We start from the raw sequence: 14,092 nt of genomic DNA, 5'->3' as shown, positions 1-14,092 counted from the left end.
GAGTGTTAAGAACATTTGGGTGATTTTCGAACTAGTGTGACATAACTACGCCAATATCTACGCTGATGCCTACACTAATAACTACGCCAATATCTACACCAATATCAACACCAATAACTACGCCAATATCTACGCCTATGCCTGTGCTGATGCCAAATCTGCGACAATGCTGATGCCAACGCCAATAACTACACCAATGTCAACACCAATATCAACACCAATAACTACGCCAAAATCTATGCCGATGCCTGTGCTGATGCCAACGCCAATATCTACGCCGATGCCTGCGCCGATGCCAATGCCTGCGCCAATGCTGATGCCAAATCTGCGCCAATGCTGATGCCAACGCCAATAACTATGCAATGTCAACACCAATAACTACGCCAAAATCTATGCTGAGGCCTACACTAATAACTACGCCAATATCTACACCAATAACTAAGCCAATATCTACACCAATAACTGCGCCAATGCCAATGCCTGCGCCAATGCTGATGCCAATGCCAAAATCTACGCCGATGCCTGCGCCGATGCCAATGCCTGCGCCAATGCTGATGCCAATGCCAAAATCTACGCCGATGCCTGCGCCAATGCCAATGCCTGCGCAATGCTAATGTCGATGCCAATATCAACGCCGATGCCAATGCTGACACCAAAGCATACGCCAATAACAATGCCAACGCTTATTGCTGACTTTGTATCTCAAACTTCAACACTACTACATTACCTGGAGGTAATTGCCATCCATGTTCACATTCGCAACTTTGAATTCAGAATAACAGTCACAGTATCATGAAAGAATTGATTCAAAAAATCCTCTCCTAAATTACTCCTGTATGCAGAACTCTAAACCTTGAAAGCTGAAAATATAAAAAAACCAAACCTTACCTAAATTAATCCTCACCTAAATTAATCCTGTATGCAGCATCTATCTCTTTTCCAAAAAACGAATTACCTTGTCATTTCAAGCCTGAAATGTACATTGTATAATTACAAATATGATACAAAATTTACGTGACTCTGTATCGAGTTTGGTATGCAGCCGTCTACTACAAGCATGAGGCAATGCTAACTGAGATGTCACCTGTATCGAGTTTGGTATGCAGCGTCTACTACAAGCATGAGGCAATGCTAACTGAGATGTCACCTGTATCGAGTTTGATATGCATCAGTGACTACAAGGATCAGCCCAACACTACGTGCATCCAGATCAGCCCAACACTGATGTCATCACACTGGAGTCACACTTAACTGAAAATCATACTGAGTGCCTTAACGGACTGTTTTCCAAAATGTGCATCGATAAAATCAACCGCGTCAATAGTGAAAGAAATGAACATTTTTTGATTTATTGAAATTTTATGTGAAAGTAATGTAACAATTCATCAATTCATTTAAAAAAATAAAAATAAATAAATAATAATAATACATTTTTCATTCAACATACTAATTTTTTTATGCAATAAAAATTGAATTTTTCTATCTATTAAATTTATGTGCAATTTCAAAAAACTATTCTTACATATTAAACTTTCTGTTGAGATATTTTCCTTTAAATTATAAAGCTAAATCAAAAGTAATTTTGATATTCTATACTTTGAAATATTGTTTGGAAACATATAACAAATGCTATTGATGAATTTTTATAATAATTTTCAATTATAGTTGACATGTAATGTTTTTATAAAAAAAAAATTGTTACTGTTCTCGAATTTACAATTCAAAATTTTCATTAGGGTCAATGTAATTTTTTTTTCCTTTAAATTTTCAAACAGTAAAATTTTTTTATGTCAGAGGGGGTAGATCCATTCATAGTTTATCAAGAATCTATTACGTTGGAGCCGATAAATTTCCTTAGGTTAATAGGTGGAATGCTATCCAGCCGATTTAGGAAAAATTGGTAGCACGGCATGATAAAAATGCAAGTACCGTACAAAAGATTTTTAAAAACATTCAAACGAAAGATTGGGTTGAGGAGTAGCCTAAAACAAAATGAAAAAGATATAATAGAGAAAAAAGAAGTAGATAAGGCAAAAATAAAAAATAAATGTATTGGTTAATGGAAGAAAAATGAGTTTTCATAGAAATTCTAAATTGTCACATTTGTATTGTACATTGTATTTAATAGCCTATGTTTATTCAAGTAAATTCGAAACATTAAATCCAAATGCTGTTGGATGCGATTGATGTCTGTTTAGATTGGTCTGTCAAGGGACTCAATGATTCTTTTAACAACCCTATTTTATTGCTTAGCTTTAGTTTGTTTGGAAGTCCATTACTTTGCAGTTTGTTAGAAACAGTCCTGTGCATACTATTTCACAGTACAGCTGCATACCAATGTCACTTTGAATGGGAAACATTTGTTGGAATGAATGCACTTCAAATCCGCGTGGAATCTAGCATTCCATATATTTTAATTGTGTTTCTCTTACATAGTGAAAGCTGAACGATGTGCGTCGTTTAGTCGCTACAAAAAATATTTGGCTCGTGTGCAGTTTGTTTCTTTTTATTCACGTTAGTAAAGTGATTTAGTTAACTGATAGATACAATTGCAATTAATTGCTGCACTTCCTCTCATTGTGCATATCTCGGGAAAACCTATTCTATATAGAAATAAATGACTTCTTAGAAAAACTGAGATAACGGGATATGGGGCAATTCTATTATGATCAAAAATGTTTATTCATTGGAATAATGTATGATTATGTTACAGAAGATGCCTACTGTTGCAAGATCTTATTTATTCAAGATATTTATTTATTCAGATCTTACGTTAATATGATTTTGAGGGCATTCAATGTAATCACATACAAGAAACAACACAATTCAAGTTGCATTATTCAGCTGAAGTACATTTTAACAATTAAAAAATAATTGATTCCTATTAAGTTTCAACTAATATCAAGTTATTTTCATGAGATAAGTCAAGATAGTAAATTATATGTTCAATATTCCCGTCAAAACTTAATTTATATTGCTGTCAATCTGTCATCTATCAACAATCAATTAGAAATGTTTTGGTATAATTTTTAGGCAATAATTTTGGTAGATATTTTATGATTCAATGAACTTATCTGTGCATTAAATGTGAGAGTACACATTGGCAATAGAACTAGAACGTTATTGAAATGAGTGTCGGAGTGTGATAAAAATGATAGACCACTTTTTTCATGTCTTACAAGTTCATTAGTAATAAATTATAAAGGCAAAGATTATCGGGAAAGGAATTTGAGTTTGTGCTCTCAAGTAAACAGAAAGGAGCGTGGTAAAACCGATTTGCTTCTGCACTAAGGGCAATAACAATAAAGTTAAAAATACCACCATCCCGGTAATAGTTTGAATGCAAGAGTCTGGAAATGTTTTTTCATAAATTCTTGAATAGTATTATTGAATTGGGGTAGAAATTCTCAATTTTATATAAAAAACTTCAATTAAAATGTCATGCTTTTATATCAACAGGAGAAGTTGAATTCTAGATTTGAATTTCTGGGTACCTAGTCTAAATCAGTTCAATGTTCTATAGAAGGCCAATGGAAAAACAATCCGTTTTTTATCTAGATAACGTGAGCAGAGAAGAAGTGAGCATGAAAATTATACATCCATAATCCCATTAGCTGCAAAACAAAGCTCACATCAATAAAATGTTGTTTGATTCTCAGTTTTGAGCGGTAAAATATATACAACTGATAGTTCATCATACAATAGCAGAATTGAATTATTTTAGATGAAGAATTGGTATGGAGTTATAGTTTTTGTGAGATGTATAAGATAAGACTAAAGTAAAAAATAATTCCAACTGGATCTGTGTCAAGTTCAAAAGCTTCAAAATTACTATAGACCACACTAATACTAGACCACACATTTTGCCTATAACCTGCAAGGAGTGAAAAAGTCCTCTATTTTTCTCTGAACTTTTATGGGTTTTCGAGAATGACTTTTTGTCAACATCTGGCACTAAAATATATTGACGAGCATTCTGTATCACGGCCGAAAATGTTCCATCCAGAAGTAAAGTAATAGCTGGTGGTCACATAATAAACTACTCCAGAATGAATAATTTGTCATATCCAACTATTCTGGTTTATTTTCAAATTATATTTAATTGGAGACAGAATTTATGGAGTGAGAATTTCTGTCAGATTTTTTTTGTTGAACAAATTAATAAGATAAGTCGTATGCTGAGTTGAATATCTATATTTAGCTATAATCATGCTGCGAAGACAATTAGCTGGAAATTGTCTGCAGTGAAGAATTTAATTTTTGCTCTTCTTCTGATAAGAGGAATCAGCGCATGATTCTCATCGATTGTCAGAATAAGGACGGGAAAAATGTGAAAATAAAAATAAAACAATGATACAAAGGGATGGAATAATAGCCTATTGTTTCCTGTTAATTTTGAAGTATGCCTTTTAAAATCGTCAGTTGAAAACTAAAAATGTATCGACGAAAATCGCATCCAACTATCCTAATTCTAAATTCTCTTTTTCATGGAGAGATTTCCACATCTCAATGCTTTACAGGTAAAACATTTTTGTGAAATCAAAAACAAACATTTTAAAACCATTAATACTATTTCAATAAACACTATAGGTATGTTTAATAATTACAGTACATTAAAAAAAATACCCTGTATATTAAAAAAGGGGTACTCGGAGGCTCACACGGGGTCATGAGATCACCTTTTACACCGCGATACATCATCCTTTTCCTTCAAAAATATAAAATGATACATTTGAACAAACAAACAATGGTGAGCTTCTCATTGAGTACGTAGCTCAAAAATATATATAAATTGATTAAATGTCTCCAAAAAATCAGAGTATCAGTAGTATCAATAGCGGAGTCCCCCATCGATAGAGATGAAGAATCAGATTTCTAAAACATTGTTACATGAATATGAATGTCAAATTGGTAGTACATATTCCTGGTTAATTCCCTCGGTTCTGGTTTCAATCGATAGGCCTAATAATTACCGCGTATGTAATACTTCTGTGTCTAACTCAAAGCGGGTATCATTTCCTACAGACATCATCCCAGGATTCCAGCGATATTTGTGAGTATCAACGATCTATTTAAGAAAACAAAAATGCATCCAAGTGTTTCGTTACTTCTACTGACAGTCTTGAATTATTGTGGTTTGATTTATAGCCTGTGGATGTAAGCTGGTCGTTTTTATAGGTCATCTTTGCGTGTGACAACAAACCATCTGGTTGTATCACTGAGAAGAGAGAAAAAGACGTCTATTATTGATGCAACAAGTCAACAAAAGTCCAATTGCCGTCTGAACTGGTCGTCCAATAGCCGGGGTCCGATCTTCCCCTCAGTGCCTACACACATATTTATCAATTTATTTGAATTTGGCCACAAGCAAAGGATATCATTTTCTCCCCACCAATGAGCACTGTCGCTTCCCGTGACCGCGAATTTCCAAACAACCTTGACCTCTCTTCCACTCTTTCACCCTCACCGCTCTCAGGCCAGAAGGAAGTCAGCAATGCATCCAAACAGCTGTCTGTTTCAAGTTAGCACACTAAACTATCTATTTAGACTGCATCTGCCTTTCAGTACTGTTTTCCCATCGCAAGCCCATAAATACATCTATCAACATCAGCACGTCCTTTTTTTAATTAAAAAAATGCATCATCATCTGCATTGAAACGACCGCCGGAAGTTTGTGTACAGTCGTCGAGTCAATATTTGTTCTCATGAAGCATAGCCCATGATATAATTTTATCACACTCCTCTTGACTAGTCCTATATTTTCACTTATTCGCACTCTTTGCTTATGAACAGTGGGATAATCTCATATATTTTCATCCATAAATTGCTTCAGCCGAGAGAAAGATATCAAATTAACATGATACAGTACGGTTTAAATGCAACTCAAGTAAGATTGAGATGCAGCCCAGAGTAGTTAAAATATTAAAAAACTGAATATTATTTCTTTTTGAAGAAGCGGTAAAGTGGTGTGACTTGGTCGGGTTCTCAAGAATATTATTTCTGAAACTAATTTAATTTAATTCGGAAAAACTATTTTGGTATTTGATAAAATAGAATTATTTTCTTCATATTGACCAATTCCTCTCCTTTCATTATTGAAGTTGATAAAGAGAAATTTCAAAATCCAAGTGAGTCTTACAGTACTTTTTTCTACAAATACACTTGGCACAGAAACGTGCAACAAAATCTCTCAATTTTTATTTTTGAACACTCGACAATGATCTCGGGAGCCGATAAAAATCATATGAATGAAATTTTTCTGCAGCATTCCCAAGGTTCCCAATTCATAAATACCCTAGTATACAATTCTTGTAGGTATAAGTCAATTGAATGGATGTGCTACATTCTACTGAAAGATAAACTGCCCAATTCCATTTTTCTTTGCTTGCTCGGATAAAAACGTAAAATATTAGATCTTCTACATTAATATAATATACTCTGTACACAAATTTACAAAAGAGTGACCATCACAGAAATGTAAAAGTAAAGGGAAATTGTGAATTGAACTTTATGAAAAATCAGTGTCAATTAGTTTCCTGCTAAATAAGATAGATATTCATGAAAAAAAGTAATTGAGTTCAAAGTGTTCATAATATTGTTAGATTAATCGACAGCCTCAATTTAATAAAAATAGATCATTTTTAAAACGTTCCTTATCGATAAGCAGTAACATATTAATTCATTGGATTAATTAGTTGAAGCCTAGAAGTAATAAATAATCAAAAGCAGATTGTTGTTTGCAGTTTAGTTCGAGAGTAATGATACTAAGTTTATCTCGAATTGCGTTAGAAAATTGTACAAATTAATTTTTGTTAAATGGCGTACGTTAACTTATTTGCATAATATAATGTGACATACTGCACATATTATGAATATTCAATAACTGTATCTGAACATACGGTACCTAATCAAAGCAATTCAGCATACGGTACTGAATTCAATAATTTTCCTGTCTTCCTGATACTAAAAAATAGTGAAACGGGGGGTTTCTTGTTGTAATATATTACTGAAAAGATGGATATTATCAAAATTCTGTAAAGTAGAAACAGTATTTCCAGAGAAAACTAAATAGTTGAAATTAAAGTCAAAATGAGCCTATTTAGAGCAAAATTAGAACATTATTTTTTAGTACGATTTTGCTAGTCATAATTAAAATTGGTAAATTGAGGTAGTTCGTATTTTTGGTGATAAAAATTATTTTACGGCTATGAAAGTAAGAAGAGACTTGGCAAAAAAGACAAGCAAGACAAAAGTAATGACTAATGGGTTGGTCCATCCATTAAGTTGACATTCTAGCTTTAGTACCATATACTGTTCACAGCAAATACATTAGGCTATTAGGCTATATTATTATCTTGTATAATGGGTTGGTCCATCCATTAAGTTGACATTCTAGCTTTAGTACCATATACTGTTCACAGCAAATACATTAGGCTATTAGGCTATATTATTATCTTGAAATCTTTTGTGATTGACTAAATAAGTGGAATATAACAAAATAATCAGTGTTAGTAGATGACTCAGCTAGACGTAGGTCAAGTTTGCAAGTTTGTCTATGATTCCATAGTTTCATATAAACTAAACAAAAGCTTACAGAACTGATATGTATTTTAAATTTGTTGTTCAATCATTCAACCGTATCAGATGAGGTCACTAATTTCCAACGATTCGTGTCTTGTTCGTCATATGCAGTTAGGACAGCCTGGCTCTATTCTATGTTAGAGATAGATAAGTTTTATCTCATGCCAAGAGTGAATAATATTGTACAGCTTCCTTCCTTATACTACAGAAACAATGCAAATAAATAGAATCTCCCACATTATCTATACCACTTGAAAAGGTCGTCAATGGGCATGAAATGAGTTGACACGCTACAGTTATGTGGTCGGATTGATTTTTGTGGTCAGTTGATACCTCATGAGGTCAGTGATCTTCAAATTGCAAAATAATCAGTCAGCTAAGAGTGGCTAATTTTTCTTTTAACATTAATTTCAATCAAGATTAATTCATGCAGATTCAAATTATTTTCTGGAAAATCTATTTCTAACAAGCTTCTTTTCATCAATGTTTTGCGAAAATTGAAAGTGAATTCAATAATACTACATCTACTAAAATTCTGCAACTGAATCAGCTCAAACTATCTATGAGCTCTTTAGTTTTCTATTATTTGAACAGTATTTATTCATATTCAAAAGATTCAAGTATTGTAGTTTGAAATGACTTCAATGCATGATGAATTTATAAAATGGGGGAAAAGTTACAAGAGTATTTCAATAATTCAGACAATTATAATTAATACTGAATAACTGGAAATTCTTCATACTAAATGAATATGATTAATTATATTAACAGGTAATTTATGATTATAGTCCGAATTGAATTTAATAAGCTCTAAATCAACATGAAAAATATCTAAAATGATAAAAATAATCTAATACCTACAACTGACTTTCTATCTCGAAATAATATTTATATTATAAAAATATTTTTGATTTAAAATATTTTTTTAAATGCATATGAGTTGCTTTTTCACAGAAAAACTGATAAAACTGTGAATCTTCCACTTATCATTGTGTTATAAAGTAGTCTATATGAGGTTTTCTTCCACCTGGTAATAATTCACCATTACTAGGTGATTGTCAGTTGGAAGTGAATACCGCATTGAAATAGATCAATAGATAATTCAGAATTGACAGATAGCATTTTCTCTCAAAAAACTCATCTATAACTGACTTCAAAGAAAGTCATCTAATGTTGAACTGCGGTATTCATACACTTATGATGACAATCATAGGATGGACACTATAATAAATAATGGGATGAGGAATGATAGTTTATTTTTTAAATCCATAAACTAGGGATGGTACTACCCTCATTCTCTCTACCTATCCTTAATCAATGTGACAAAAGGAATATGTTTCGAAGCAACCTATTGCTTTGGCTCCATCAAAATCCATCAAACTCCGTGAAAATCCATCCTAGAGTGAACGCTACATCAGATTGTCAAATCGGCGTAGCCTACTTTGGCTTGAAAACAGAATCCCCTAACGCTGTACAAAAGACATCAGTTCAATTAATCCATTGTATATTGAATTTATTTTTAGTATCTACCATCTCAGTCTTACCCAAGTCATAGGACCTTCTGGATTTATCATAATCACATCAGCAGAGACCCACTATCTTCCAAAACAATTGATGCAAATGATGTTATTAGTTCTTTTATTATTAATTGATTGATACGATTACATCATCAAAATGATAGGGAGAGAAAAAATAAGGAAACCTTGTGCTATTACTCTCCTAAATTTAGATAAGGTAACACAGTCCGAAATAGGTTAAAGCTGCGTTTACACCAGAGTTATTAACAAAATGTTTAGCTCTCCGTCCTTATAGATTCTTTTAGATTGGAAGGAACTTGACAAACCCATGTTCATCATGTGTATGATAAGTTATGTTCAATCTAATAGAATCTATAAGGATTAAGTTATAAACATTTTGTTGATAAATTTGGTGTAAACGCAGCTTAGTTGTTAATCAATGTTTTGTTTTTTTATTTCGTATTGATGTTACGCATTAAAGTTATATCTAATCTAGCTTATTATAATAATTATTAATCTGCATGAAAATAGTTATAATCATATTTATACTTGAAAATGGCATGAGTGCTCGAAACTAAGAAAAGTATAAAAAGGTAATAGCATAGCCACCTCTAATACAGGTGTATAGTCATTTCTATAATATTTAGGTAGTGAATATCGAAGTTCAATAATCACATAAATAGAAATTCACCAAGTTAAAAACTGGGACACTTTTGAAATAAATATTTCAGTTGCACTTGAACAGGTAGCCAAGCAATATTTTGTATGATTGGCATTAAATTATTATTACACAGCTTTTGAATTATACTGTATATCACATTGTGGAAAGAAATTTCTAAATAATTATTGAATGATGTGATCCACATTCCAGATAATTATTGATGTGCAATTGATGTGCTCTTGTTTAGTTATTCTACAAATAATGATAGAGGAGCCCAGGAAAAGCATTTTCAATATTGAATATTATTTTTATAATAGTGTGTCTGATGATGATGAACACAGAATTAGATTATTCTGAATTGATTATGGAAATATGATCAATTTAGCATTAATTCTGTCATTCATAACATCTATTCTCATTCATCAAAAAATTTAATTGTTAGGAAAACACAAGTTCTATTTTCGTTCGTGGAATTATTCATAGGTCCAAATTATTCAGATACCGATAGTTAGAATAATATTTGTAGATGATATAAATTCTGTTAAGTGGACTTTTTTTAAGAAAAAATACAATTTTTCCACGCCGGTCTTTTTTTCTGACGACGGCTAAAAACAAGTGAAATGACAAACCTGAACTTTTAGATGTATTATTATTATTTTTTATATGTATATATATATATATATATATATATTTTTTTTTTTCAATTAATTGATTATTATTTGTGTTTCAAGTCTAGGAAAATTTTCAATAGTCGGAATCATTTCATTCATTTCATTATCTTTGGTTTTAGATTTCTTAGTTAAGTAGACGAACGTCAATTTTGTAACTGGTTTGAATAATACAACTATGCTAAGTTCCATTACTTTTTCAATCCATAATAATTAGGCGAAAATTTGTCATTCGTTTGGAAACGTGATGTTAGCTTGTAGTCTGGAACGTCGCAACTTTTCTATAGCTTCACAAGTCATATGGGAATGATTTTTATTCCGTCTGGAATTTATTGCATCATTAACAACCCACAAAATCATCAGCGAGACAAACTAACAGTTCCCAGTTTTATTATCATACCCTTTTATTTAATCAATCCAATATAAATGTGGCGATCCTTAGAAAAAGTCTTATCATAAAAAACTGATCGCACCGCACCATACCAGTTTAATATAAGTTAGAAGTTTCTGTAACCTGTAATACATAGGGAGAAGCTTTCTACAGACAAAATCAACTTTGGTTTCATTTTACTGCACAGAAAATAAAAAACAAGCATAATCTTACTTGTAAAAAACAAAACACACGAAAAACTGTTCTACTTTGAACAAGAGAGAATAAATAAATAGTATAGTATAGCCTAAATAAATAATGCAAGAGTTGATTCGAACAAAGTAATCACATTCTCACATGATAAATATGATATGAAACACAGAGACAAGTCGTTTCTGTATGCAAATTAAGTCAATACCGAGGTCACCTGAGTATATAGGGTCATAGGGACATTGCATTTTTATGTCAAGTGTGTAAGTAGCTTGAATTACAGGGACGTCCGAGTTCAAAGGCCTGTATTAATTATCTGATATTTCATAACTTAATAGGTCAAGTTCTATGAAATATTTTACTGTCCAAAACGGGCTTTTCAAAGAATCACTTAACAAATCTTAGGTGAAAATTGGTCACAGTCACAGATCGTTTATAAAATATTTGATAGTGTGCAGTGGCGTAACGTTTCCAAACCGGGCCCCCCCGCAAAAAAAAAAAATCCGGGCCCCTCTTCTAAAATCGTACCACCTTTCTCCAGCCCCCTTCTCCCTTAATTCCAAGCATTGAACCCTAATGTGAACGTACATCTTTCATGAGTGAATTACATAGCTTAGTTGAAAAAATAAAACTTGTTCTCGATTGAATTCTACAATTCAATAACACGATTCGAGAGGAACTGAACCACTGAATGCGAATGGGAATTGCAAATGAAATAATGAATTGAGTAAGCTATTTTAATATAGTATTTATATTTACGGCGCCCCTGCCACACTATATGGTATATATGTTCAGGAATTCAATGGGAAAATAATTTCTTTCCTCCAATGCTTACTTAAAGATAGTAAATAAAGATAACGATCTACTTTAGAGCCATTCTGACAATCTTTGTTTGAATCAGAGAGAAAAGAAGTGAATCTTATCTACCTATAAGTAAGTGGTTTGAATAGTCTCAGTCTGGATTGTCTCACCAGATTTATATAAATTTTTATGATTTGTAAACAAACAACATTCCTAATTTTTCAATAAGCTCACTACCAGCACACAATTATTGAAGCTCTGTCAATGGAACTATAATTATTATTACGAGTAGATTTGAACAATGATTGTTTCTCTTTCTTGCCTTATTCATTATTTTCTACTTGTATTCTCTTGATATTAATTTATAACCAAACTGATAACATTGTTCTATTGCATATTATTTTCTTCTTACACAATAAATGAAACCTGTCATTTTCCACAATAAAACTTCTGCTTTTTTATCAAAAGTTACTTTCATGATTATTTAATTTTTCTTTTTAAAGTATGCAATATATAATTATCATTTCGGGCCCTAACCCAGGCCCCCTAGACCGGGTAATTTAAAATCGGACCCAGACCCCCCCCGCGCCGCGGGGGCAGCGGGGGTGTACGTTACGCGACTGACTAATAGTGTGATATTAACCTAAGAATTGGGCCACTGTTTAGATAATCTTATACAATGATTGAAAATAGCATGCCTTATTTTGAATAATTTCCCATAAACTCACAATCAACTCCTGTGTTTTATTGTTGAGTTGGACGACAGCATCACTGAGGGCCGTCAACTGTCGGTCGAGTGACTCAATTCGGTGCCTGAGAGCCTCATTTTCTGTGCGAACACTCAGCTGCAGGTAGAAGAACGCGGCGGTCACCAGAGCGCCCAGCAGAACGGTGAGAGCCAAAGAGACGAGACTGACTTTGGTGATGCCGCCCCCACCTGTTGCCGCCTCTGCCGCCTTCGACTCGCCCATTGCCGCCACTCAGGAGCGCACTGCCGCCTCCGATGGCATCGCGGGCTGACTGATGGTCAGCCAGCATCCACTCAGCTGATCACACACACCTGCTACAAACAGAACTGCTCCGTTGCAAGTCAAGATACGGATGATTCAAGATAAATATTTGATTATTCTCATTCTCATCCTAATTCAAGAAAAACATTGGTCAACAGCCTACCAACGTCAAAAGATATCGTCTTTGCTATCAATAAACCGCAAAAATAATAAAACTTACAATGATCAAAAATAAGCATAATAGGTAGTCATTTACTTTCTTGGTAAGGGACTCGTATTTATGTAAAAATTAGAAAAACAAAGTACCCTTCATCAGCTTATTTCATTTCTCACATGTTTCAACTTATAATGTAATTTTCAAGTGCTTCACTCACTTACTTGAAAATGACATTATAGGTTGAAACATGCTGTGAGAAATGAAAAGTTGAAAAAAGGTACTGGTACCTACTTTGATTTTTTAATTTTTCATAATAAAGTTAGCATTGCCAAAGATGAAGATAATATAGCCTACACGAAAAAAGAGTTTTCTATAATCTGTGGTAGGTTTTGCTCAAGGTATAGAATTTATTATTGGTAGTATTCTATTTATTCTCTTATCAATTTTCAAAATACATATTTTTATTGCGGTTGATGCCCACATAAACTTTTATCAACTTGTGGGTGGGCAATGGAATGAGATTATGGTGAAAAATTATTTTGATATAGTTTTACAACTTATTTTCTAAATTTTATGTGAGTGATTCCTTCAGTAGAATCACCCATAAAATTAAATTTTGCATTGCCCTCGAATTTTGTGATTTTTATTAAGGTGAATGTCATTAGTTCTTCAATGTTGAGACAAATCGTTTGTCAGTATAAAACGTTGTCATATATCTAAGGATGACAATATTTGAAAACAGCTTGTTTCAATACATCTAATTCTGAACCTTACTTTTATAGACATGCAATACTCAACTAAATACTCCACATGAAAAAACCAAAAATCAGATGTATTGGAACAATCTTGTACAAAACATCAACCAAATAATTTAAACTTCCATCTATATTATCAAACTTTCTTCACATACCCTGCTTGAAAAATTCATTAGAGCTCCATTATTGAATCCTTCACCGAAAGCTCACCCCAACCCTAAACATAGAAGCCTACTGAAGATTGGTAATTTTTACCATGACTCGATATGTGCAAACATCATCACAGAACATTGTTGCCCACAAACGTGAACATTATCTTCTTAAAATGTATGAATTCAGGGCTATTTATAAAATAGAATTAT

The 14,092-nt window shown here is 32.8% G+C and overlaps 1 protein-coding gene across 1 annotated transcript in view; it reads right to left on the bottom strand.

The window, feature by feature from the left end:
• LOC111054133 (protein eiger) overlaps window positions 1-12,861 on the bottom strand; it is a 45,868-nt gene extending 33,007 nt beyond the window's left edge. Inside the window, exon 1 of the mRNA XM_022341102.2 lies at window positions 12,537-12,861. Coding sequence (XP_022196794.2) covers window positions 12,537-12,779 — 243 coding nt within the window. The 5' untranslated portion in view covers window positions 12,780-12,861. The remainder of the gene's footprint in view (window positions 1-12,536) is intronic.
• Between the last annotated feature and the right edge of the window lie 1,231 nt (window positions 12,862-14,092).

Source organism: Nilaparvata lugens, chromosome 1 (genome assembly GCF_014356525.2).
Source record: "Nilaparvata lugens isolate BPH chromosome 1, ASM1435652v1, whole genome shotgun sequence".
Taxonomy (NCBI): Eukaryota; Metazoa; Arthropoda; class Insecta; order Hemiptera; family Delphacidae; genus Nilaparvata; species Nilaparvata lugens.
This window is presented reverse-complemented; position numbering and strand designations above follow the sequence as displayed.